Source organism: Neophocaena asiaeorientalis, unplaced genomic scaffold (assembly GCF_003031525.2).
Source record: "Neophocaena asiaeorientalis asiaeorientalis breed wild unplaced genomic scaffold, Neophocaena_asiaeorientalis_V1.1 scaffold204, whole genome shotgun sequence".
Taxonomy (NCBI): Eukaryota; Metazoa; Chordata; class Mammalia; order Artiodactyla; family Phocoenidae; genus Neophocaena; species Neophocaena asiaeorientalis.
In genome coordinates, this window is record NW_020173922.1 from 5,237,699 (window position 1) to 5,264,349 (window position 26,651).

The window sequence follows — 26,651 nt, forward strand, 5'->3', positions numbered from 1 at the left end:
CAGGCCCTGGTCTTGACCTCTTCTGTCAGTACAGGGTAAAAAAACAAGCCTTTATTTTTTCTGTTATGTAAGTGGGGTGAGTGAGTTCCAATCTCCTGCTTGTAGAACAGCATGGCCTTTACTGGAAAGTACCGAGCACTGCTGGATCTCCAGCCACACACACCCAAACTGGCAACTTCCAGCATCGCATTGAGTTCCGCGTGACGAAGAGGCGGCACTCATGCGGTCACACACCCTGTTCAAGCTCCTCAGCAACCTTCTTGCCTTCTGTGGCATCTCCATTTGGGAGGTGGGAGGAGTATGGTCCTTTCACTTTAATGTTTTGTGACGGTGGGCAGAAAACGCTATCAGCTCCTTTACCCCATTTCTGCACATTTCCTAGACTAAAAAACAGATTGGAGGGAACTGTTTCTCGAAAGACACTCTCTTATCCCCAGAGAATTTAGTCCTTTTCCTGAAATTCAATGAACAAGGCCACCCGTCCTGCTGGAATTTTCGAGGTTTTGAGTTGTGAACTGATCACATTTGACTGGCTTTAAGGTGTAAGGAGAAACACCGTACTCTTCAGTTTTAAGTCTTTTTAATGTGTACATCCCTTGTTGACTGTTCTCTTTCATATTATGTTCTTCTACTGGCCTTGGTGTCTGCGTTGTCTTAATGCTAGCCAGACTCATCACGTCCAAGCAAATGCTCACGTGTGTATGTATGAGGGTTTCTTTACTCCCTTTACCTAAGAAAATGGGATGTTTCCAAATATTTCACCCTATTCTCTTGAGGTGCCTCAACAGCTAAAGTTGTTTGTATTCCGCCTTCCTAGCCCCCAATACACACACAGCCCCTTGCTTCTCCCCTGGGTTGTCTCCTTTCCCATTTCTGAGCAGCTGTGCTTCATGTGGACTGCCAGTTCCTCTGCTTTTGTCACCCTGTGATGATTTGGTGCCACACATATGAATACCAATCCGAATATGGATTGGTTGGAGGAACCCCTCCCCGCACACAGACTCAGAATAAGAAAACAGATTTCTGGTGATTTGTTTTCTGTAGGATGTCATCACATTGTGGTTCCCATTAAGTCCTCCCTCCTTCACTCCATGGCAGGCCCTGGGCCAAGCACTTTACATTATGTTTTTGTCACAAAACATAGGCTCTTAGGCACTGCTTCCTCCCACCACTTCACAAGTGTGAAGGCTGGGGCATGGGAAAGCTGACCGTCACTTGGGCAGTGCCCCTCCAGAGCCCATGTACATAGCTCTTGTCCTTAGATAATAAAGCAATTCAAGTGGTGGGGTGCCCAAGGAAAGTCTGAAGTAGATTTCTTGAGGGGGACGTTCCAGCTACACCCCACCCCCAGGAGGTGCCTTGTTCTGGGCCAACACACCCACCGAGTGGTTGCCAGGAGGGACCCTGAAATTCACTCCATCTCCCAGTTGACTGCTGGACCAGGTCCATTCTGCCCTCCCTTTCGGACACACTGTGGAGTAGTAGGGTGAGGGCTAGGGTGAGGGCTGGATCTTGCTCTCCCACAAAGACAGTGGATTTCAAGGGAGAACCAGGCAACAGAGGCGAGGCCTTTCACCTGTCCACACACGTTTCAGGTCACTTGCAGCCAGGCTGCTGATTTAAAGTGAGCCTAATCTTTTTTTTTTAACATCTTTATTGGAGTATAATTGCTTTGCAATGGTGTGTTAGTTTCTGCTGTATAACAAAGTGAATCAGCTATACCTATACTTATATGCCCATATCCCCTCCCTCTTGCATCTCCCTCCCTATCCCATCCCTCTAGGTGGTCACATGGAGCTGATTTCCCCGTGCTATGCGGCTGCTTCCCACTAGCTATCTATTTTACATTTGGTAGTGTACCAAATGTAAAGGCTCTCTCACTTTGTCCCCTTACCCTTCCCCCTCCCCGTGTCCTCAAGTCTACTCTCTATGTCTGCGTCTTTATTCCTGTCCTGCCCCTAGGTTCTTCAGAACCGTCTTTTTTTTTTAGATTCCATATATATGTGTGTTAGCCTACAGTATTTGTTTTTTTTTTAGATTCCATATATATATGTGTTAGCCTACGGTATTTGTTTTCCTCTTTCTGACTTACTAGTGAGCCTAATCTTGATGTGCAGAGAGCACTGGGCCAGGAGGCAAGAGGGCTGGGTGATAGGCCAGGACATACCTTTAATTCACTATGCGACCTCAGTTACCACCTCCCGTCTTTGGACTCAGCACTCTTTTTTTTTTTTTTTGCGGTACGCGGGCCTCTCACTGTTGTGGCCTCTCCCGTTGCGGAGCACAGGCTCTGGACGCACAGGCTCAGCGGCCACGGCTCACGGGCCCAGCCGCTCCGCGGCATGTGGGATCTTCCCGGACCGGGGCACGAACCCGTGTCCCCTGCATCGGCAGGCGGACTCTCAACCACTGCGCCACCAGGGAAGCCCCAGCATTCTTTTCTTACCAAAATATGACTGGCCACATGATCTCCAAGGCAGTTTCATTCGCAGTTCTAGCATCTAGGATGTTCTCAGTTGTCCCAGCATCTACAACCACCTCTGTCCCAGTGGTCCCAGCAGGTCTAGCCCAAGGATAGGGCCACAGGAGGTGGTGGCAGTCCAGTCATACTTACCAGACTGGTATGACATGTCCAAATGCACTTAACCATTTTTGTTGTTTATGAAACAATTTTACTATCAGGTCTACTGTTCATAAAACTGATTGGGTTGGAGAGGGCTAAGGTACAAGCTGGCCTGTGACTGAGCCTGGGAAGAAAGAGGCTTGGGCCCACTCTCCGGAGGAGGTGGTAGTGAGGGCAGTGAGGCCGAGGTGGCCTGGGGAAGGTCCAGAACTGAGCAGGCAAAGGCAGCTGCTGTCGCAGAGCCTGGGCCAAGGCTGTGCCAGTGCTGCCAGCCCCGTATCCCTCCTCTACCTGTGGAGGAACAGGAAAGTGGAAGATATTCCTCACCTCTCCTGCTCTTAACCTCTAGACTCCAGTGAAAACTACACGCCCTTGATTGCTTCTACTATTCCCGGCCAACCTTCACCCCCTCACCGTCCCCCCTCTGTATAAATACCTGGTGCTCATGGCCTTCAGAGCAAGTAGCACTGCCTTTAGGGCACCTTTTCTCACCAGTGCAACCCCCTTGTTCTTGAGTAATAAATGACCCCACTGCATGTGCACACCCAAGGAAAGCTGAAGTGCATTCTCAGCGAGCTGTGTGTTCTCCTCTGCCCCTGCATGGAAGGGGCAGGAACCATCCTATGGCTTTCCTGAGATTTTACTTATTCCTAAGATGTGGAAAGATCTTTCCCTCTCTTCTACCTCTGGTCTGAGCAGTAGAGGGCTGTTCGGCAGCCTCTGATATCTCCTGGAAGGCTGGCCTTCTGGTTGGTTTGGATGCTGGTTTAGAAGATGGGGTGACTACAGGCCTCCTGCCTCTGGCAAAGCTGTCAATCTCCACTGGGGGCACTTCGGGGAGGTGCTCTGGCTGTGGTGGTCTTAGTAGAGAAGCAGCTTGGGTGCCCATCACTGGTCTTGGTCACAAGAGGCCAAGGTGTAGCTTCCTTAATTAGCTCCCGGAGCAAGAAGGTCCCAGACGTCAGAACTCTCTGGGAAGCCCGTCTTTTTGTTTGCTTCTCCTTACTAGCTCTCTGGGTTGGGACTGTGCACAGATGCAGAGACAAGTAAGAATGGCCTAATAAGGCTCAATTACCACTTCAAAGCCCTTGATTAATCATTTAAAATGTCTGAGCTGAGCAAGAAAAGGTTTCAGATTCCAGGATGGGGCTGACTGAGGAACTGGAGCCTTTAGCAGAGTAAGCCTCTGCTCACATTTCTGCCCAGGTCCCTGTGTGGTCTGGAGCCCCACTTGCCCACTGCCTGCCCAGAACCAGTAGCCCATGTGAATGGCCCCCCTGGGGTTGTACAATATGGTTGTCCTAGAATTTGGGACTGCTGGTTGGTGTGGCTGGTGGCCCTGGAGAAGACCCCAGGGCTTGGTGGGCAGTTGGGCACAGGGGGATGCATGCTTCTAAGCATCTTGCATCTGTCCTCTCTGCTTCCAGCAGAGAGGCAAGAAGGCAGATGGGGAGCCTCTTCCAGAATCTGCTCAGCTTCCCACAGGTTCTGCACCCAAGACCTCCCTGGGTCTTTATGACCTAGTCTGGGCATCTGAGTCACATCTATATGCTCATACACCTCTCCCTGCACATTCCCCCAATGCCCTTCACCACCACCACCACCTTTGCACTTGCATTCACATGGCAAAGCTCTGAATACCTGGCCCTCTGCAGGCCCCACCCCTGGGCTGGGGCTGAGAACATTGAAGGTTGGTACCAAAGGGCTGTGTGAGGCAAGAAAGACAAGCTGGTGAAGGACCCCTGGACCTGATCTCCAACTCAACCAGTTTTCTGGAAATGGAGAGTCCCTTGCCTGGGACCAGGGCACAGGATCCCGGCACTGGTTGAATAGGGTTGTCTTGGCTCCTGAGACACTAGATAGGAAATGGGATGGTTAGCCTTTTGGCTGATATGTGTGTGAGCCAATCTGTAAAGCCCTTGCCTGCGTCAGAAGGAGCTGGAGCCCAGCCTGTCCCCAGGCTGGCCACAAGGGGGCACTTAATCCCTAAGTAGGCACTCAACGTGAGTAGCCTCTGCAGACACCAGACCCTCCGCTCCCCACTGGGAACTGACTGCTCCCAACTCCACCCATTGCACTTTTGATCCCTCTCGATTTCTTTCCTCCTTTAAAAGAAAAAAAAATTTTTTTATTTTGGAGTAATTCTAGATTACAGAAAAGTCAGATAGTACCGTTTCTGTTGTTGATCCAGCTTCCCTTAATGATTAACATCTTACATAACCATGGTCCTGCCCAGCTTGCCAGTATAGGCCAGTTGCCAGGAAGGCCCACGTGGCCTGGGTGTGGAAACACCTGTATTAGAATCATCGCTGCCCCAGCTCCTGCTGGGTAACCAGTACCACCAGAAAAGCTGTGGTATACACAGTCCCCTGGCTTCAAGTACCCAGGGAGGCTGTCATGGCCCAGGACTCATGCACTCAGGTGCATCCTAACGGCTCAGCCAGGGCAGTATGGGAGCTCTCAGGCAGATTCACCTACTGGGTGGCAGGGATGGGGACAGGTGGCAGATTAGCAAGAAGCCCCAGGGTGGGGTGGTGTCCTGGGGCAGACTAGGCCTGCAGCTCAGTGCAGCAGGCACCCTCTAAAGGTGCAGTACCTCAGACTCTGCAGGTAAGCAGGGCATCTAGGCAGGTACAGTTGTAAAATATGCAATTTCTGGGTCCCACAGTGCATGCTGTGAGGAACTGTGAGGCCTTCCTCAGAGCTTTCTCCTGGGCCAGTCATCCCTGCTTTTAGTGATGGAAAGAAAAGAAAACACAAGTCACTCCTACCTCCGCACCTACCCTCCCACACACGCACTCTTCCACCCCCATCTTCTCAACAGTCTGGAAGCATAGGTTCTGTCCTCAGCTAATGCAAGGGAAAAAGTCATAAGGGATTTGGAAGACTCGGTGCTCCAGCAAATAAGTGACTCGGGTTTCTAAGGTATGTACAGCACTAACTACCCCTGTCAAGGTTGATGCAGCCCTCTGGCTTAAAGTCCTCTGTTCTGTAGCCAGACTCATTATTTCTAACCTCTGTAAGCATTGTCTGGGAGTAATCAGCTCAGTCTCTACTGCCCCAGGTTGTGGAGTATGGCAGGTGAAATAAGCCCTGGCAAGGACAAACTTGACTAATGGAGAAAGGTGATAAGAGGAAGGAAGACTGGGACATTTTTGTTTCCCCAAGTTACCTGAGGTTCGGTGGTTTTGAGAGGAAGAAGGGCTGGGAGCAGGGGAAGCAGTGAGGAGACAGGTGTCCCACAGGGTTGTGAAGATCAAATGGTGCTGAAAGGCCCTCAGCACAGGTCCAGGCACATCGTGAGCACCTCTGTAAACGCCAGTTTAAGAGAGACTGCAGGACCTGGCACATAGCAACCCAGCCTCGGGCTGGGTCTCAGGCCTGGGCTAAACAGGCTGTTTCCAGAGCTGGCAGAGGAGGGGGACTTTATGTCCCAGGGGCAGCAGAGTGGCAAGGAGAATACAGCAAGAGATTATTCAAGGGGGTCCACAGCCAACTGTGTTCTCAGTTTCCCTGTCCAACACTACCCATGCATGATCATGGGAGGCTGGGAACTTGGGCAGGTGGCACCCGACACCCTGCTGTGATGATCCCAGAGTTTGGAGTGCCCAAGTGGGTGGGGTGGGCTCCGGCTGGAGTGAGAGAGGACTGTCCTGGAGCCCGTTCACCCCTGTGCTCCTGGTCCCTATGATACCCAGTTGGGGCCTGAATTCACATCCTGCCTCTGGCTGGCCCTGTGCTGAACAAGAGACTTACCTCCCTTAAGTCTTGATCCTTACCTGTGAAATGGGAATGATGGTATCTCAAAGTTACTCTTAAGACTAAATCAGGTAATGTGCCTTGGGTTGTCACCTCCTCTTTGACTAGGCTTGCCTGGTGGTGGGTCTTGTCTCCCAGACCCTGAACAACTTTGTCTGTGTTGAGAGGGGCCAAATGAAAACAGGCTGAGATTAGACCTGTGCCATGAGAGAAGGGAAAGGGATGTCTCTGTGGAGGGCGGCTGATACAACAGAACCTGGACAAGCTCACACTAAACCCAGCGTGTTCTAGCTACTTACTATACCAGGCTCTAGAGAAAAGAGTTGCCAAGAGAGGAGGTATAAAAATAGATACACAAAAATAGAACTAAAAGATGCCAAAGGACTGGTTTAATTTATAAGATTCATGTATTCATGAACTTTCAAAAAGTTTAAGATCCTTACTGCTTATTACTGAGTTTGATGATGGTTGTTTTGAGATTTTCTTAAAAGTGCCTGCAGATCCTTTGAGGCCAAGGTCAACTATCAGACATTCTAATGGGAAGCGAGGCTGACGTGAGCCACAGCTCACGAGTAAAGGGTGGTTGGGGGTCCTTCTTGATCTGGGGATTTGTTTGGCACTCAGATCTCTTAATACAGCGCTTAGCCCTGACAGGGCTCAGATTTCCTACTCCATTCTGAGGAAATGCAAGAGTACCAGGCTCCAGCCATAGCCTCCCACTTGCCTAGGTTTTCATCCTGCCTACCATTGCTTTGTGCAAAAGTTTAGAGGCTGGAGCACATACTGCATTGGCCAGGTATGAAAACCAAGATTCTTGGTTAATCTTTTAAAGCCTAAAGCCCCCTTTTTAGGAGATTTTACTTACTCTCTTGCTCTTGGGAGATGGCTTAGATGTATCTAAAGAAATGCCCCCAGTTCCCCTGTAGGATTCGGGACAGAGTGCTACCTGGTTTATAAACCAAGTAGGGTTAGCCAACTCCGGCCAGAGAGCAATGGACATTTCTTACTTAACTGGCTGCCTTGGTGAGGCCACTGGTTAGGTTCCCTAGTGCTTGCCCTCCTGCAGGGATGAATGTCCTTAGGAGGAGGAGGGAAAGTAGTTGAGCCACCCTTCCTCCATTCACCCAAGACTGCATAAGTGGAAAGGCTGCACAAAGTCTGCTCAGTGGCTTTGAGCTGCTGTATGTAGCTCTCCCTTGGTCTGGGAGGTGTTGGCCCTGTAGAGCATGGGGTTTGTGCCCGTTCATTTTCATCCTCTCTCCCCTTCCCATCCAGTGTATGTGGTGGAAGACCAGAGAAGGGATGACCTGGGCCCATCTACCTGCCTCACAGCCTGCTGGACTGCCCTCTGTTGCTGCTGTCTCTGGGATATGCTCACCTGACGACCCTGGCTCTCCTGTCCTTCCAGCTCTGCCGCCACCGCCAACAAGTGTGCCTGCCCCCATCTCTTCTGATTGCTGAAATCAATGACTAGCTCTGCACAGACACTTCTACCTTCAACGCAGTGGGATTCTAGATTAGCAGGGGTTGCTGCTGTTTAATTCAGTGACTTGATCTTTTTAATGTTCAAATCCATTTCTTATTGGTCTTTCACAAATGTGCTAAATGACTTTCATTTTTTTGGCCAAAGGCTTAGTGACAAAATATATATTTATAATTTAAAAATTATACATTCAAGGTAGTGGCATGATATAACATACCACTGAATGATTTCTCTGCTAACACCCTGTATGTTTCAATAAATTTGTCTAAACTTCAACTGTCTCAGTTATTCCAGATACAATCTAAATCCTGGGTTTCTCAGCCACTGTCCAGTATATGATGAGGAGCCGATCTACCTTTTCATCCTGGCTGCTACTAGGAAGGCAGGGTCCAAGGCCAGGTGTCCTTCAGCTAGGTCAAGGAGTCCTCACTGAGCTAGCATTCTCTCTCTCCCTAGTCCCACTGAGATATGGACTCACCAAGGAGCCACACTGGCTTTTACCCAGAGCATAAGAAAGGGCATCTTGGTAACTGTGGCTGCCCCAGGGCCTGCTCTGGAAGGAGAAGCCACAGTTGGGGCTCAGGTCGAGATCTGAGGCTTTCTCTTCCTGCTGTCCCCTCCCAGACCCCAACCCCTGTCCACCAACACACAAAGAAGAGAGCTGTCATAATACAAACTAGTCAGCCACACCATCCATCTCAGTTTTGGCCGCAGGGTGGCGCTGAGCCACCATAGCAGCAAGTCTAATTTTCCTCCTTCAGCTGGCCATCCCTGAGAGGCAGTTGACAGCTCCTTGCCTAACCTCCTCGTCTGCCCACTTTCCCTCTGAATCAGCCAGGTGCTGATAAATAACTACCAGCTCTCTTTAAAAACAAACAAAAAGCCAAGATTTTGTAGCATCACCTGATTTCTGTGGAGTAAATGGTGGGTCCCACCATAGCGGATTTCAAGCTACCAACGTGATATACTGAACATGGAGTTGGGAAGACAAGGGCAGCAGTGCACTGCTATGCAGTATTTCCACCATCCAGATACGATAGACTGCTCACCTCAAAAACACAGATAATGGCTAAATTTAGTAAAGTAATTTGGAAGGGGTAAGTTCTAAATACTTATTAACCTTATTTTTAATATAATGGTAAATTTACAAACTTAATTTTTAATAATGGCTACTGTTTATAACAACTGGCTTGCAACAAAATTCCTGAAAATTAAATAATTGGCTCTCCCGAGCCAGCGCCAGCACACCACTGCCCCCATGCCTCCAGGAGGCCTCAGGATGTAATGTCCACCCTATGAACTGACCAAAGGGAGACCGTCTTGGAGTGCTGCTGGTTTATTACCAGATTTTCTTTTACAGTGTTTGGGAGGAAGTGGGAAAGGAATCTTTAGGCAGACTGCCACTGAGGCACCTGTTGTGTCCACTTACATTCATTCAGCTGTGCCCTGCTCTCCTTTTCCTTATCTGCATACTACATGGAGGCTTTGAAGTTGAGGGGTTTACCTAAAGGAACAGAAAAAAGAAGGCAAGGCTTCAATGCAGAAGAAGGAGGCCCACAGCCCTGGAGAACAGGGAGGAACTGAGGTGGAGATAGCCTCTGCCTCTCTGATCCTCTGTTCTCATCCATCAGCTCAAGAAAAGCAGACTTAGCAGAGTGGGACAGATGTCTTTTATTGGTCTGACCAGTGTGACTAGTCGTAGGCCCAGGAAGAGCTCTCCTATCTGTCCCGGCTCCCATCTTCCCTCTCCTGGGGGTTCATGACTCACCCCCAGGGAAGAAGGGTGGCAGGCAGAGCCAGGATAAAAAATACAGGGATGGGATCTGAAAGGGGCTCCAGGTGATGCATAAAACATAGGGTTACCAGACCATCCAGATAAAATGTCCATCAGGCAGAGCAGAAGCAGTTTCCCTATACAGGCCCCTGGCCAGGAATGGCAGGGGTCAGGAGGAAGAGCTTCCCTAGAGGCTTCCTACTGTGCCCTTCGTGCCATCAGCATCTCCCGGATATTGTCCTCAGCTTCCTTCACACTCCGCTCCAGGTAGGATTTTTTCTGCTGCAATATGAGAAGGAAATAAATGTTAGGACCAGGGGGAATGTGCCAAGTTGGTAGATGCAGCTTCTATGCCCAATGGTTATGGCTTCTCTGTGACCAGTGACTTCCAGGAGCCTATTGTCTATTGGGAGCCAAGTATACACACCTGCCCAGAGTGTTCCCCCAGCCCGACCCCTGGGCACAGGGAGGGGGTTGCTCAGTACAGGAAGCAGGAGTGCTCTCTGGATGGCAATAGCACTCTTCCCCCAGAAGGAAGTAGACTCTAAAAACAGGCGTCTTGGTACATGAAGTTATACCAGACAGACAAAGGCCAGGAAATTCCAGGACAAAGCTCTGGCCCCATAACAGGTTGTCTCTCAAGGTTTTCCATGGCCCAGGCCAGGCGCCTGTAGCTGCCACTGCTGCAAAATGGACAGCATACCCTCTGCTCTGTCCAGCAAGATGATAGATAGGCTGCATCACACGTCTCACCAAGGCAGATGAGTCAAGATGAAATCTGCTTTTCTAATGAAACTACTGCCTGCCAGGAATCCAGGACAGTGACACACTGAGTAAAACAGACCTTTTGGAAGTTTACCTCCTACCCCATCTGGGTCCTAAATTAAAAATCTCAACTTAAGACAAAGAACTTTACTTTCAGGAGCCACACCTGGACCAGGATTAACAAAAGATTAGTCAAAGGAAATGATGTCTGTACATTATTTGCCCTGTGGTCACCCCAGAAGTATGGTGGCTTCACCACTGGTCCCTGCCCTGAGGACACCGTTGTGGCTGCATTCCCACTTAACAGACATGAAATGAAGTCTCCCTTTTTGGGGAATACTCAAAATCATCCTCTCCCCAGGGTGCATGTGACTGAGCCACACTAGAGCCAGAAATGCAGAGCCCTAGCCCAGATGCAGCCAGTGCCCTTCCCTCACCCCTCCTCCCTTCACCCAAGCAGCTGGGGGTTCACTTTGACTACTGAAGTGCCCAAGTGACCTGGGGAAGCCAGGGAAAGGCTGGGGCAGAGGGCAGGTAAGCAGCCTGGTCTCAGGCCTTGCTTGGGAACTGATCCCCAACCTCTGAGACAGGAAAATGGAATGAAGTGCTTCTATTACCTGAGGCCTTCACCAATAAACCTCTCAGGTGCCCCTTCTACGTATCCCTGCCTCTTAATTTTTCCCACTCTCTGTCCAGATTTTTTTTTTTTTAAAGATGTTGGGGGTAGGAGTTTATTAATTAATTTATTCATTTTTGCTATGTTGGGTCTTCATTTCTGTGCGAGGGCTTTCTCTAGTTGCGGCAAGCGGGGGCCACTCTTCATTGCGGTGCACGGGCCTCTCATTATCGCAGCCTCCCTTGTTGCGGAGCACAGGCTCCAGACGTGCAGGCTCAGCAGTTGTGGCTCACGGGCCCAGTTGCTCCGCGGCATGTGGGATCCTCCCAGACCAGGGCTCGAACCCGTGTCGCCTGCATTAGCAGGCAGACTCTCAACCACTGCACCACCAGGGAAGCCCCAGATATTTTTTAAATGATACATTTAGAGACTTTATAGTTTCCTTTAGGTGCCAAATGCTGAGGCATCCACAGTATTTTTTAGTAAAATTTTATTGAAGTATAGTTGATTCACAATGCTGTGCCAATTTCTGCTGCACAGCAAAGTGACCCAGCTACACACATATATATTCTTTCATGTTCCCCTCCACCATGGTCCATCATAGGACACAACATAGTTCCCCGTGCTACACAGCAGGACCCCACCGTTTATCCATCCTATACATAATAGTTTGCATCTGCTAATCCCACAAATCTTTATCATAGTTCTTATGTGAACCTCTGGTTCCTATTTGTCTTCTAACTTCAAATTTCTTGAAGGCTAGAAAGAGCCTGATCTCTTTACTCATCTCCCATCTGTCCAACTTGCACACAATTCCTTACAAAAGAACAGGAGCTCCACAAAAACTCATAGTGACCACAATAATTCTATGGCTGAGGAAATTTGTTTAATTACACTGCTAAACCTGATATAGTCCTATCACTGTGATATCACAGTGGGAACTTAAACTTCCTTTGATAAACAACTTGTGGTGAGTAAAAAAGAGGCAAATACTAGTAACTCCTGATACACAGCTGAAGAATGTACATGTACTATGTGTTGTGCAGCAGCTAGACAGCAAGTGCCATGCACCATTCTGGGCACCTTTTGGGTCCCAGACCCGTAGGAACCTAAGGAAAAGGCTTGTGGAGCAAGTGGGATTCTATCCTGGCAGTAGTCAGCCAGTGCTCAAGAGCCCAGGTCTGTTGCATTCCATCTCTGCCAACTTGCTGCCCCAGCTAGCAAAACCATAAACTTGGAGCATCAGCAAGAGCTTTTCTCCCTACTGCCCAGGCCTCTGGCCAATCAAATTCAGGTTGTAATTCTCAGCTTTAAAATTCTTCACTCTCTCACATCTCTCCCTTCTATCTTCCACTTCCAGTTTCATTACTTTTTCATGATTTTTACTACTGCATATCCTAAAGTCTTCAAGTTTCAAAAATAATGTAAAATGAACCTGTCTTTACATCTTTAGTTTAAATAGACTTACTGGGCATTAAAAAAATTTTTTTTCATCCCAATAGATGGGGCATCTCTAGCACAGACCTGCTTTCTAACTGTATTTCAATAGCTCCTGTCTCATCCTCAAACATACCTAAGCCCAGAAGACCCTCATAGTCAAACCCAGACCAAAGCACATGATGTGGGTTGAACTGTGTCTCACAAAAAGACGTGATGAAGTCCTAACCCCCGGTACCTGTGAATGTGACCTTATTTGGAAATAGGGTCTTTGCAGATGTAACCAAGTTAAGATGAGGTCATACTAGATTAGGGCAGGCCCTAAATTCAATGATTAGTGTCCTTATAAGAAGGCCACGTAAAAGCAAAGGGATACCCAGGGGAAATGCCATGCATTGATAGAGGCAGAGAGTGGAGGGTTGCATCTGCAAGATTAGGAAGGCGCCAAGCATGGCCCACAACCACCATAAGCTAGAAAGAAGAAAGGAAGGAGTCTTCCCTAGACCCTTCAGAGAGCATAGCCCTGCAACACCTTGATTTTGGACTTTCAGCCTCCAGAACTGTGAAAAAATAAATTTCTGTTGTTTTAAGCCACCCAGTTTGTGGTAACTTGTTATGCAGCCTTAGGACACCAATATAGCACCTGAAATGAAGGATGCTCCCAGAGACTGAGTTTATCCCAAGGTTCTTTTGGACCCACAGCTTCTACCCACACTGAATCACAGAGGCCTAGGTAAGGATCCCTAAAAGTTAGAATACTGGGATTGTACTTATCCCAGAAATAACTGTCATAGAATTGACCCAAATACAAATGAGACCATCAGAGAGAATGGAAAAAATTAAGGAACCAATGACTAAATTAAACTTTTTCTTCCTTGAATCTCCACAGGTTAAAACCACTAGTCAAATCAGAATCTCTGTGGACCCTGCTCTTCCCCATTCCTGTAAATAACAGCTCCATTCCTGCAACTCAAGACAAAAACTTCAGTGTCATCCTTGAATCTTCTTTCTTTCACATCTGACATCCAATCAAACAACAAATCCTGTCAGTGCTATCTCAAAATGCATCCAGAATCTGACCTTAATGAAGAGCCTCCTAAGTGGTCTCCTTTCTTCTGTCCTTGACCCCCTTCAGTTTCTTCTCCACACAGTGGCCAGAGTCATCTTTCAACATTTAAAACCTTTCAATGGCTTTCCACCTCTCTCAAAATAAAAGGCAAAAGCCGTTTCAAAAAGCCACGTACAGTCCTGCTCTAAGCTGACTCTGACCTCCCGTCCCACGACTCCCTCTCTCTCTCTCATTCAGCTCCGGCCACACTGGCCTCCAAGTTGTTCCTCCAACCCACCAGCTATGTTCCTGCCTGTCCTTTGCCTTTGGGTCCCTTTGTGTAGGAACTCTCTTCCCCAGATATCTACATTACTTGCTCCTTCACGTCCTTCAGGTCCTTCTCAAGTGTCACCTTATGGGAAAGGCCTTCTTGATCATATGCGGCTCCATACTCTCTATTCTCCTCACCTTGATTTTCCTCCTTAGCACCTATTGCCACCTGAAGCGGTATTTGCCTGTTTTCTCTTATGAGAAGGAAAGGTCCATGAGAGCAACACTTTGTTCTACTCTCTAATATAGTCCCAGTGTCTAGAAGAATCGCTGGTTCATAATAGGAACTCAATAGTTGAATACAAGTGCATTTATCGTGGGAAATGATGCCTTACTGATTTACTCGTACACATACTCCTATTTAGTCTTCCCTCCTGACCTGAATGAGGAATACCCATTGGAGGAAGCAAAGGCAAAAAATGACCATTCTCCTTCAAGGTGGTTTTCAGTTTTTGACATTGCCCTCTAACCTCTGCCCCTAGATAAACACAGGTTTAAAACTCAGACCTCACTGATCCTGATGGGGACATGAAAACCTTGCTCCCACAAACAGGCCCTAAGGGTCAAAGCCCTTACGCTTTATTCTCAGGTCAACTTGTAAAACCATAAAACCATCCCAATTTCCCACGTCCTGGAGTTGAAAATCCTTGAGAAACTGCTCCATGTGATGTCAGTGTCAGGGCCACTGTGCACTACAAGGGGATAATAATTGCTGTGGAAACTCTAGGAGGCATGTGAAACCCCCACCTTCCACCGGGAGTCCTGCGAAGGCATTTGCTGGCCTCACTGCAGCACCTTTCCGTCTTACTGAGCAATCTCCCTCAGAACCCTGTCTGTAGGAAATTCTCTCCTGGCATCAAACCACAGAGCTCTAGGTGCGGCAACATTCCTGTGGGGCCTTGTCCTCACGTAAAATTCTGAGATTTCCTGTGGGACTCAGCACGGCCAGGGAAATGACATTGTTGGACTTATTGCTCATCAGCCTGAAGTTCTTCTTTCCGGGAGTCAGACTGAGGGGCTGGTGTTTCATTCTCATTCTCTCACAAAGGAAAGAGGCTCAAGTCCCTAGAACTTTTCCGACATGACACAATCTCTCAAATAGACTCATGAGGTAATTCATCTTGTGACACTATCTCTATAGACTTCTTCTTTTCATAGGAACTTTGTCTCTTTCTCTAAATTAATATTTTTCCTGTTTGTATTATCTTAGGATATAGAAAAGTCTTTTCCCCTCTCACCTTTTATTTCCCCACTTGTAAAATGAAGATTTGGGTAACACCAAATTAAGAACTCAAGAGCTTCAATGAATCTCATGTTCCCTCAGTCTGCAGAACTGTAAAATGGCCAGAGGGGGCCAGCTGCCCATAATGGGGAAGTTTAGCAAGAGGCCAAGAATTCACTGAAGGCTGAGGAGGCATGTCTTGGCGGCCAGGGTAAGATGTGAAGAAGGCAGGGAAACAAGAGGAAGAAGAGAAAAACAAAGGCAGTGCAGGGGCACAATAAGAACTCAGAAAGGGAAATGAGACACGGATGGGCAGAGATCTGAAAGTGCAAGTGCTACAACAGCCTGAATGGGTGAGGAGCACTCACCAGAGGCAGGAAAAGCTGGCCAAACATGACCAGGAATTTGAAGATAAGAGACAAGTGATCCAAGGACAGGTGTCCACTTGTGAACTCATCTGGGTTTATCCACTTCACCATTAGGGACACAACTAGGCTACAAGGTAACTGCTGAGCTACATACGGCTGGGAGACAAGCTGAAAGAATGAGAAAGCAATTTTAGGCATGGAGCAGGAGAATAAAGAGAAATCTAAGAAGGGGTTACTGTCTCTGCATCTTTTAGAAACTGCTTTCAAGACATCTTTCAGAGGTTCCTCTGCTGAAAGACAGGGACAAAAGACTTGGATCAAGCTGAGCAATGACCTTGGTTTTTCTCCCAGATGTTCTTTTACCTACCTGCTAAAGAGACTCTGACACTGCTACCATATGGGGTCAGACTCCCAAATCCCACCTATGATCACATGGCTCAATGTACCCAAGATAAACCTCTGCTCTACTCAAGTACCTTAGAGCAGAGATATACCAGGTGATGGTGGTGGGGGGAGCGGGTGGATTCTTATTTCTTCCAAATGATAGTGTTTTTAGCCTTTTAGTCCACCTAAAGTTTATGTGATCTCTATCTACTATTGCCCTAACACATAAGCTTCATTTAAGTCCCAGAGAAAGACCAGCACATCAGACAACCTGAGAAAGAAAGAAAACAAGCTCACAGGTAAATGAAGAGCAAGGAGAGGCAACTGTTCCAATGCATATGGCAGAGATCAGGCTTCAGTCAAAGAATCATTATATTTATAGGCACCAAACTTAAAACGATAAGCCAATAATCATGTCAAGTGATAAACAGCTGATGTAGGTAGGGACATTTGGCTCAAAGAATATTAAGAGGAGAAGGAACCCAATCACCAACTTAAATATCTAAAACAATGGCTCTAAACGTATGGTCCCCACACCAGCAGCACCAGCAACACTGGGGAACTTGTTAGAAATGCATGTTCTTGGGCCCCAACCCAGACCTACTGAATCAGAAACTCTAGGGGTGGAGCTTGGCAATCTGTTTTCACAAGCTCTCCTGGTGATTCTGATGCAAACTGAAGTTTGAGAATCTTCAAAAGTGGAAGTCAGCAAAATTCTTCTATAAAGGGCCAGACAGTAAATATTTTAGGCTTTGTGGGGTTGTCTCTGTCACAACTACTCAATTCTGCCACTACAGTGCAAAAGCAACATAAAAAACGTGCAAACAAATGGGCATAGCTGTGTTCTAAAAAACACAAAAACAAGCAAGACAGATCTGGTCAGCAGGCTACAGTTTGGCAACGTCTCTTCTGAAAAAAGAGGGAGTCTTAAAAGGTAGAACTGAATCTAGCACATAGGGATTTTAACTTTCCATGAAAGTTGCCTAATGAAAGCATAAATTTCCATCCATGCATCATTCCATTCATTCATTCAAGCCTACTGCCAAATCATTTCTCCTCTTTTTTTCCTCCAAAAATCCTGGTTCCTGAAGTTTGTAGCATCATGGTGTACCATCCTCTTCTCCCTTCCTTGCTGCTGCAATCTACCAATCTACCAATATCCTGGGTACTGCCCCTCATTCATCAGAGGCTCTTCCTCTCCACCACTGCTGCACCACTTGAGGTGACTTCAACAAGAATGGAGATGATCCATCCAATACCATGACCTTCTCTCCCCTCACATTTTTTACTTTACCCCACCTAAGCCACCCAGACCATGTTCATACCCTAGAGATTTGACAACACCAGTAACTGCACCACCTCCAAAATTTCAATTTCACCACCACTACTTCCTATTTTTCCAGGTCGTTTCGATCTGGTAACTCTCCCTCCAGCACTTCTTCAACCATATCACTCAACAAGTTTTTCATTATTCATTCTGCTTCCATGACCTTCTCCCCTCCCACCCAGCTCAGCTTCCACAGTCCTTCATTTATATTTATTCCCCTCTGAACTCCCTTTTGCCCCTCTCTCCCTCTGTTGCACTTCCCTGGCAAAATACCAACCCAAGCTAAACCCAACCATCTACCTACTCCATGTTTGTACCCAAATAGCTGAATCCTGCTGGAGAAAAACACTTAAGTGTGCTGCATGGTTTTACTTTAAATTTAGGACTATGAATCTCAAATAGGCATTCACCAGTGTCCAGAAGTTCTATTAAATTTTCTTAATATATTAAATTCTCTGCTCTCCAGGGCTTCCCTGGTGGCACAGTGGTTAAGAATCCGTCTGCCAATGCAGGGGACACAGGTTCGAGCTCTGGTCCGGGAAGATCCCACATGCCGCGGAGCAACTAAGCCCGTGAAGCACAACTACTGAGCCTGCATTCTAGAGCCCGTGCGCCGCAACTACTAAAGCCCTCATGCCTAGGGCCCGTGCTCCGCAACAAGAGAAGCCACTACAACGAGAAGCCCGCGTACCACAACAAAGAGTAGCTCCCACTCGCCACAACTAGAGAAAGCCCGTGTGCAGCAACGAAGACCCAATGCAGCCAAAAATAAATTAATTTCAAAAAATTCTCTGCTCTCCAAAGTAACTATTTCATACTTTATCTTGTCTCCTCAAATCTCCTATACTCTCTCCTCCCCTCTCATTCCCAGCTGAGAAAACAGCAGCAATCTGATGAGAATTATCTCTTTCCACTACCAAATCTACCACCTGACCTACACCTATACATATACTCTCTTCTTTCCCTGTGTTAAAATGGATAGAGGGGTTGTGTTTTGATAGAAGCAGAAACACAACCCTTCCACTTGGGTGTTGAATCCATCCCATTCTCAAAAATTTCACTCCCACAGTTATCCTTTTTCTTTCTTCCTGATCTTCAACGTCTCTTTCTCTGCAAATTCCTTCTTGGTAAGGCAAGTCACACACACACACAAAAAAAACACCTTTCTTGTCCTCACATTCCCCTGTAGGTACTGCCTCCTTTCTCTCCTCCCCTTCTTGCAAAACCTCTTAAACCAAGTGTTTAGTAGTTGCCTCCACTTCCTTACCTCCCATTATCTCCTCAAACCTCTCCAATCATGCTTCCCATCTACCCTATTGAACTTACTATAGTCCAGGTCACCAACGATCTCTATGTTGCCCAAAGCAGTGGTTACTCTCTATTCTCTTCTTACTCAACCCGTTCTTACTCATCAACAGCATTCAACACAATTCTTGAAATACTTTCCTCTCTTAGCTTTCATGATTCCACACTCCTATTTTCTTCCTACATTACTGGCTACCCCTTCTAAGTTCTCTTTTGCTGACTACTCCTCCTCTGCTCAACTTCAAAATGTTGACATTTTCTGGAAAGCTGTCCTTAACTTCTCTCCATCACTCTCTCTTAGAAATCATCTAGTCTCATAGCTTTAAACATCATTATGACTCCCAAATTTATATCTCCAACCTAGACCTCCCCTTAATTCCAGATTTACACATCAAATTGCTTATAAAACATATCTTCCTGGATGTCAAACCCAAACTTAACATGTCTAAAACAAGCACAACTGATTTATAGTCACCCCACACCCTCCCAGTCTTCTCCATCTCACTGAATGGCAGTCATCCAACTGCTCAATTTAAAAACCACAGAGGGCTTCCCTGGTGGCGCAGTGGTTGAGAGTCCGCCTGCTGATGCAGGGGACACGGGTTCGTGCCCCGGTCCGGGAAGATCCCACATGCCGCGGAGTGGCTGGGCCCGTGAGCCATGGCTGCTGGGCCTGCGCGTCCAGAGCCTGTGCTCCGCAACAGGAGAGGCCACAACAGTGAGAGGCCCGCGTACCGCAAAAACAACAACAACAACAACAAAAACACTCCACAGAGACAAAAAAAATACAAAAGCCAACAGAAGCCATCCCTGATTCTTCTCTTTTCCTCGAACCCAATATCCCCCTGCAGCCACCCATCAGTCTTAACTTACTTCCAAATATATCCCGAAACCATCCTCTTCTTTCGATCCAGCTCCACTGCTACCATCCTAGTCCAAGCCTCCATCATCCTCTCCTGGATGTTTGTCATGGATATTTTAACATGTAATTCAGGTTACTTTCTGCTCAAAACCCTTGAAAGTCTTCCCATGACACTTCGAATAAAATCCAAACTCCTTTACCTGGGCAATAAGACCCTGCATGATCTGGTCCCTGCCAACCACTCCAACCTTATTATGACTCTTCCCCCTTTCACTTGCTTAAACAATTCCACCAAACTTTTTCCAACCGTAAGACATTTGCATCATCTGTGCCTTCTAAGAACCTGGAATGTTCTTCCTTTGGATACTTTTAAGTGGCTAGCTGCTGCTTTTCATTCAGATCTTAGCTGAAATTTCACCTTTTCAGAGAGGCCTCCCCAATAACTCTCTAAAATATCACCTTTACTACATGATATTTTCTTGTTTGTATCTTCACTGTCTGTATCTGCATGTAAGTTCCATAACAGTAGGGAATCTTCTCTGACTTGATTAAAGCTTCATCCTCAGTACCAAGAACTGACATAATTAATTTAACCAACATTTATTGAGCACTCAATATATGTTAGACCCAAAGAGCACTGGGATTAGAGCAGTGAACAAGTCAAACACTTATTCACAGAGATTACGCTGTTGCAGGGCACATAGACATTTAACCACCATTGCAATAAGGGCTCCAAGGGAAAAGCACAGTGTCTAATAGAGGAAACACCTGGTATAATCAAGGAAATCACAGAAGCACTTTTGAACAAGCTCTGAAGGATGAGTAGGAATTAATAAAGTGGAGAGGTTAGCAGGAGGAAAGAGCAATTCCAGGCAAATGGGGCAGCAAGAGCAAAGGTCAAATGAACCAAGACATGTTTGGGAACTAAATGACAGCCAGTGAGGCTGAAGTACTGAAGTGCGGGGTGGGGCAGGGAGGGATAGATAATATAGAAGGATGAGGCTGGTGAGATTGAGTCAGATCATACAGGGTCATAAGCCATATTAAAAATTTGGTATTTATCTTAAAGATGATGAAAAGCCACAAGGTCTTAAATGAGAGAAACAAAAAAATCAAATTTCCATTGAAAATAAAAAATTACTCTGGCTGCAACACAGAGAATGAGTTAGAGCAGAGCTTCCTGCAGCAAGCCCAGTGAGTCATGAATGGGTAACAGATGTGTCCAAGATATTGATCCTCTGAGTCCCTAGAGAGGCCGGGTGCGTTCAGGGCAGCCAAAGCCCCCCTGGGCAGTTGCCTCCACCTTGAGCACCCTTTGTCCACTTACCCCAGTGAATCATGCAAATACTCCTCTAGGTGCTGTGATGTAAAAAGGGTTGGGAAGCACTGGGTTAGAGAATACAAGTGTGAATGTTGAGAAACCTACTAGGAAGCCATTGCAATAATCTTGGAAAGAGATGACAGTATCTTAGTGGTGGTAATGGAGCTAAAGAATAGATTCAAGAAATATTCAAGGGCTTCCCTGGTGGCGCAGTGGTTGAGAGTCCGCCTGCCGATGCAGGGGACATGGGTTCATGCCCCGGTCCAGGAAGATCCCACATGCCGCGGAGCAGCTAGGCCCATGAGCCATGACCGCTGAGCTTACGTGTCCAGAGCCTGTGCTCCGCAACAGGAGAGGCCACAACAGTGAGAGGCCCACGTACCGCAAAAAAGAAATATTCAAGAAAAAAATCAAGAAGAGAACTTCACCAAGTCCTTCACCATAACCTTCATTATTTACCAGAAATTGGGGGGGGGTCAAGAATACCTCCCAAAAGGACCAGGTTTGGAAAAAAAGATTATAAGTTTAGTTTTAGACACATTGAGTTTAAGGTACCTGTGAAACACCCAAGTGAGATGTGAAAAGAGAAATAGATTGGGGCAGAAATTAACACACCATTGTAAAGCAACTATACTCCAATAAAGATATTTAAAAAAAAAAAAACAGACTGGGTGTGAAGTTCACAGAAGAAGTCTGGGCTAGAGATACAATTTTACATATAGGTAGTACCTGAAGCCATGAGAATGAAATTCCTAGAGAAGGAACTCAGAATAAGAGGACTTAGCCTTATAAAAGTCAACATTTAATAAGAATGGAAGGAAGAGGAGGAACCAGCAAGTAACACTAAAAAGGAGGGACACTGTGTCATAGAAACCAAAAGAAGAGTAGTTCAGGAAAAAGGATGAGAGGACTAGAAATCACTGGATGTGTTCAAGTAGGAACCATGACAAAACATGTCAGAAATGGTTGGGGGCAGGGGAGGGGAGTGCTCCATCAAGTGGCCTCTAGGATATCTTCCAACTTTAAAAAGTCTAGGGAATTCCCTGGTGGTCCAGTGGTTAGGACTCCAAGCTCTCACTGCTGAGGGCCTGGGTTCAATCCCTAGTCAGGGAACTAAGATCCCACAAGCCACGTGGTGCAGCCAAAAAAATGAAAATAAAAAGTCTATAGCTCTTTGAGACCTGACCCTAAAACTTCATGAAGGAAAACTACCCAATATTTTAACTGTCACAGATGAGCCCTAAGAGTATGTGTACTGTAGTGTCAGGATAAATAATTTCACCTCCTAACTTCAAAGGAGACACTGGGCTTTGTACAGATCCAACACAAGCGTTGTAGAAGTATCAGTATAATTACGCCCAAGGAAATTATGAGAAGGGCTGAAATGCTATAGTCAGGAAATAAAGATGCAAAAAAAATGTCCTTCAGAGACCACACAATGCCACAACTGAGAACTGCGTGTTGTATAAATCTATTAACAATATACTAAACATGACAAGTATTTGATTCAGGATCTGCGTAAAAGAGATCAGAAAAACGATGCACAAAGACCACTACCAGTATCACAACCCTGAGGTCCTTGATTCCTTTCTAAAACAAACCAAAAAACCCTAAAAATTATAGCCCTCATAGGACACTATTCTAAGTTCATCATATATGAGAAATAAATGTACACAGTACATAATAAAGAAGTCTCATGAAAACAAATTTTACAAAAGCAAGACATTTCCTCGTATACACTGTTTTACTTCTGCTTCTCCAGGGTCAGAAAGCCAAGTATCTATCAAAAAGACTATTAAAACTCTACAAGTCTTCCAAATGAGCAAATAAAACAAGTTTTACTATTTCAGTTGTCTTTAGTTTACTCTAATCTTACAAGAAGAGCAAGAGGATCAAATCAACAGTGTTTACTATGGAGTTTGGCCTGTAGGCATGGTAAAGGGGTAGGTGAATAAAGGTGTGCCTTCTGAGAGCGGAAGTAAGGGCAACACCTTGCATTCTTGGAAGTGGAGGTGTAAGTGACTCACCTGTGGCAGCAAGACTAACACACAAGTATGTGTGGCAAAAGCCTGAAGTCAGTCTGATCCTACTCTCTGCTCCAAGCAAGTCCAAGAATTTCTATTTTCTTATAACTCGACAACAAAAAAATACACAACCCAATTAAATAATGAGCAAAGGACCCTCAAACAGACATTTCTCCACAGAAGATATATTAATGGCCAATAAGCACATGAAAAGATGTTCAACATCGGGCTTCCCTGGTAGCGCAGTGGTTAAGAATCCTCCTGCCAATGCGGGGGTCATGGGTTCGAGCCCTTCTCCGGGAAGATCCCACATGCCGCGGAGCAACTAAGCCCGTGCGCCACAACTACTGAGCCTGAGCTCTAGAGCCCGCGAGCCACAACTACTGAGCCCGTGCTCCTAGAGCCCGTGCTCCCCAACAAAGAGCAGCCCCCGCTCAACGCAACTAGAGGAAGCCCGTGCGCAACAACGAAGACCCAATGCAGCCAAAAATAAATAAGTAAATAAATTAAAAAAAAAAAAAAGATGTTCAACATCATTACTCACTGGGGAAATGCAAATAAAAACCACAATGAGATACTACTGATACTTTACACCCACTAAGATGGCTATAATCAAAAATGGAAAATACGTGTTAACAAAGACATGGAGAAATCAGAACCCTCATATACTGATGGTGGGAAACGTAAAATGATACAGCTGCTATGGAAAACAGTTTGGCAGTTACTCAAGAAATTAAAAAGACAAAATTATCATATGACCCAGCAATTCCACTCTTAGGTATATACCCAAGTAAGAGAAATGAAAACAGGTGTAGTAACAAAAACTTGTGGATGTTGATAGCATTACTCGTAACAGCCCAAAAGTAGAAACAACCCAATGTCCATCAACTGATGAGCAGATAAACAAAATGTGGTATATCCATATAATTGAATATTATTCAGCCATAAAAGGAACGAAGAATTGATACATGCTACAACATTGATGAACCTTGAAAACATTAAGCTAAGTGAAAGAAGCTAGACACACGCTGTATGATCTATTTATATGAATATCCAGAACAGGCAAATCTATAGAGACAGAAAACAGATGAATGGTTACCAGGAAGGGGAAATGGACAGCAAATGCTTAATGGGTAAGGGGTTTCTTTGGGGGGGGGGGGCACGGTTGGTAATGAATATGTTCTAGAATCAGACAGTAATGATGGTTGTGTTTAAAAACAAGCATGGCACGACAAGTTCCTAATGAATTATTTTCAGAGCAAATTAGTCTTTACTCCACCCAAAGACTGAGAGTAACACATACACAAACCAGCCAGGATAAAATAAACTGACATACTAATTTCTGAAAATTAACTTTAATGTTATCAGCAGAAGCATTAACATTTAATGAGTTAATAAGGTACTCTGGGAGAGCCAATGGACAAACAAAGGCAAGGAAACTTCTATGTGATCACATTACTACTTTCCAATCAAGTAATATATTTATACAACTAAAAAAATAGAGATATGGCAACCGGAAACCCATAAAAGGACCTGGAGACAGTGAAAACAAGTAAAAGCTCAAAGCCACTAAAAGCACAGATGCATGACTCATCGGCACCTCCTCTGCTGATTTGTATAGGTCATCAGAGGGTAGAACTGGAGAACTATAAACACACTCTAATATCAAAGGGTTATTTTATAAAGCTTTCAAAAAACCTCAGCTTTCTTTTTACTAAGAAAGAGAAAAGGAAAACTCATAGTTATACCTGTCGGTATCACCAAGAAATCACTGTTCTCTAACTCTAGGCTAAACCTCTAGGTCAGACAAGCAGCCCAGGGCCTTTGCTCATGGCTCTGAGTGTTCTGAGGGGCACTGAGAAGTCAGGTCTCATTACCCAGTGACACTTCTCCATCTAGGGTGATAAGGGGTTCACAGCATGATGAAATCACTCTATAGACCAGGCATCACAGCTGCCCCTTGTCCCAACTCCACACCCACCCAGGTTACCATGGAACTGGTACAAACAAATAGTTTTATATGCTATTAGCTCTGATCTAAGTAGCTGACATAACACCAATTAAATTTATAATGACACTGGAGTAATAAAAGAGCACTTGGCACACTTCTCTTTGCAAACATGATTCAAGGGGTGATTTTCCTTTTGCCCCTTCTTCAATTTCTAGCTGCTAGGCCACTTAGAAGCCACTTAATCTCTTTACTCAAACAGTTGGTGTTTAGGGCTTTATCATTTTATAAGAAAAGGACCACTAATATTAGAACTAGCTACTGGGAGTATCCAACCATGGCATAAGAATCCTCATTTCTTTCAGAGTAAAAAGTGAATGATACAGTGGTTGGAATCTAGAATCCTGGGTTCCCACTCAAATCTCCCTCTCTTTCTGACTAATTCTGGTTCTGGCTCTGTGAAGGACACATGATCTCCATTTCTAACACATGAGCAGAGGCCATGGACACTTGTCTGGGCTTCACCACAGAATCCATGGCTGTGAGGAAATGAGAGCAGCAGATATTATTAAGTGCACCAACCTGCTGGCGCTTGCATCCTTGAGCCCACTGATCAGCCTTACCAATGTCTATATTTATGCTACATATGGAAGGAGTCATCGGGCCTTTTGGCCACTTTTACATGCTATACACTAAAGCTATCAAAAACGGGTCCTTTGAAGTTACATTTTCTTATGGAATACCCTACAGCAGTTAAACTGAGTAAACCACATATATATATTAGTGTGGGTAGAGCACACACACACACACACACAAAGCAAGTTATTGATAGACATGAACAATATGATATCATCTGTTGAAAATGAGATGTTATAAAACATGGATTGGAAAGATATACCTAATACCTGATAGTAGTTTCTTCTGGTGAGTGGGAATGAGACTAACGTGGAGCCAGGAGGCACGTTACAAAGGAGACTTCAATTTCATTAGCATGGTTTTATTTTTGTAAAAAACAAACAAAAATATATATTACAGTACTCTAACATTTGTTAGTTCTGGGTGGTAAGTACACAGGTGTTTGTTAAATTAGCTTTGTACGTTTGTGTATCTTTATTTTTTTCCCAGTTAAAAAGAAACCTTTATCTTATAAGTACATGTTGGCAATATGCTCAATCAGTAAACAGTTACTGAGCATCCATAATATGCAAGTAAAAAACTCCTGCATTTACCGAGTATTTACTGTGTGCCAGCCACCGTATCAAGTGATTTACATGTATTATGTTATGAGGTAGGTACTTTTTGTAAGAAGGGAGAAATGCTGATCCTCTTCATCTCCAGTTTTCATCAGCTATCAGTCCTGGCCTCTTCAATCTACTCTCAGGAAGACTACTAGCTTTTCCAATTGGTGTGTTTGGAAAAAGCAACTATGGCTCAACTCCTTCCGCTCTGCCAGGATCTGCCTGCTTGCAGAAGGTACACATTTTCCTCATAAGTTTGACAGATATGCTCTGCCTGCCTCTGCAGAGACAGACCTGTGGTTGTCCCACACTTCCAAAGATTTGCTGGGTAGCTACATCTAAATTTGTATGCTTAATTCTGGATCAGTATTAGAAACCATTATTACTGCTGCACACCTAAGCCACATCCTTCAACCTAAGCTTTATCAGTTATAAACGTAAAATACATTTAAAATTTTCATACAGATTTGGCTTGCAGTTGATTCCATACTTAAGCAGGAAATAAAAGGGTTATTTATTGTCCCTATGCATCAACCCTGCTTGTTGTTGCTGTTTTACAGAAGAGTATATTTAGTCTTGGAGACACTAAGTAATTTACCCAAGGTGGTAGTATGTGGCAGTCAGAGTTCAAATTCATATTCATTTGATTCCAGAGTTCATATTCTTTTTTTTTTTTTTTTTTTTGCGGTACGTGGGCCTCTCACTGTTGTGGCCTCTCCCGTTGCAGAGCACAGGCTCCGGACGCGCAGGCTCAGTGGCCATGGCTCACGGGCCTAGCCGCTCCACGGCATGTGGGATCTTCCCGGACCAGGGCACG

The 26,651-nt window shown here is 45.6% G+C and overlaps 1 protein-coding gene and 1 long non-coding RNA gene across 2 annotated transcripts in view; one reads left to right on the forward strand and one right to left on the reverse strand.

Moving 5' to 3' along the window:
* Positions 1-8,141, forward strand: part of LOC112404362 (uncharacterized) — a 65,764-nt gene extending 57,623 nt beyond the window's left edge. Inside the window, exon 3 of the long non-coding RNA XR_003004079.1 lies at positions 7,658-8,141. This is a non-coding gene — a long non-coding RNA (uncharacterized LOC112404362). The remainder of the gene's footprint in view (positions 1-7,657) is intronic.
* Positions 8,142-9,517: 1,376 nt separating this feature from the next.
* The window catches only part of PFDN1 (prefoldin subunit 1), a 58,845-nt gene continuing 41,711 nt past the window's right edge, over positions 9,518-26,651 (reverse strand). Inside the window, exon 4 of the mRNA XM_024752289.1 lies at positions 9,518-9,921. Coding sequence (XP_024608057.1) covers positions 9,838-9,921 — 84 coding nt within the window. The 3' untranslated portion in view covers positions 9,518-9,837. The remainder of the gene's footprint in view (positions 9,922-26,651) is intronic.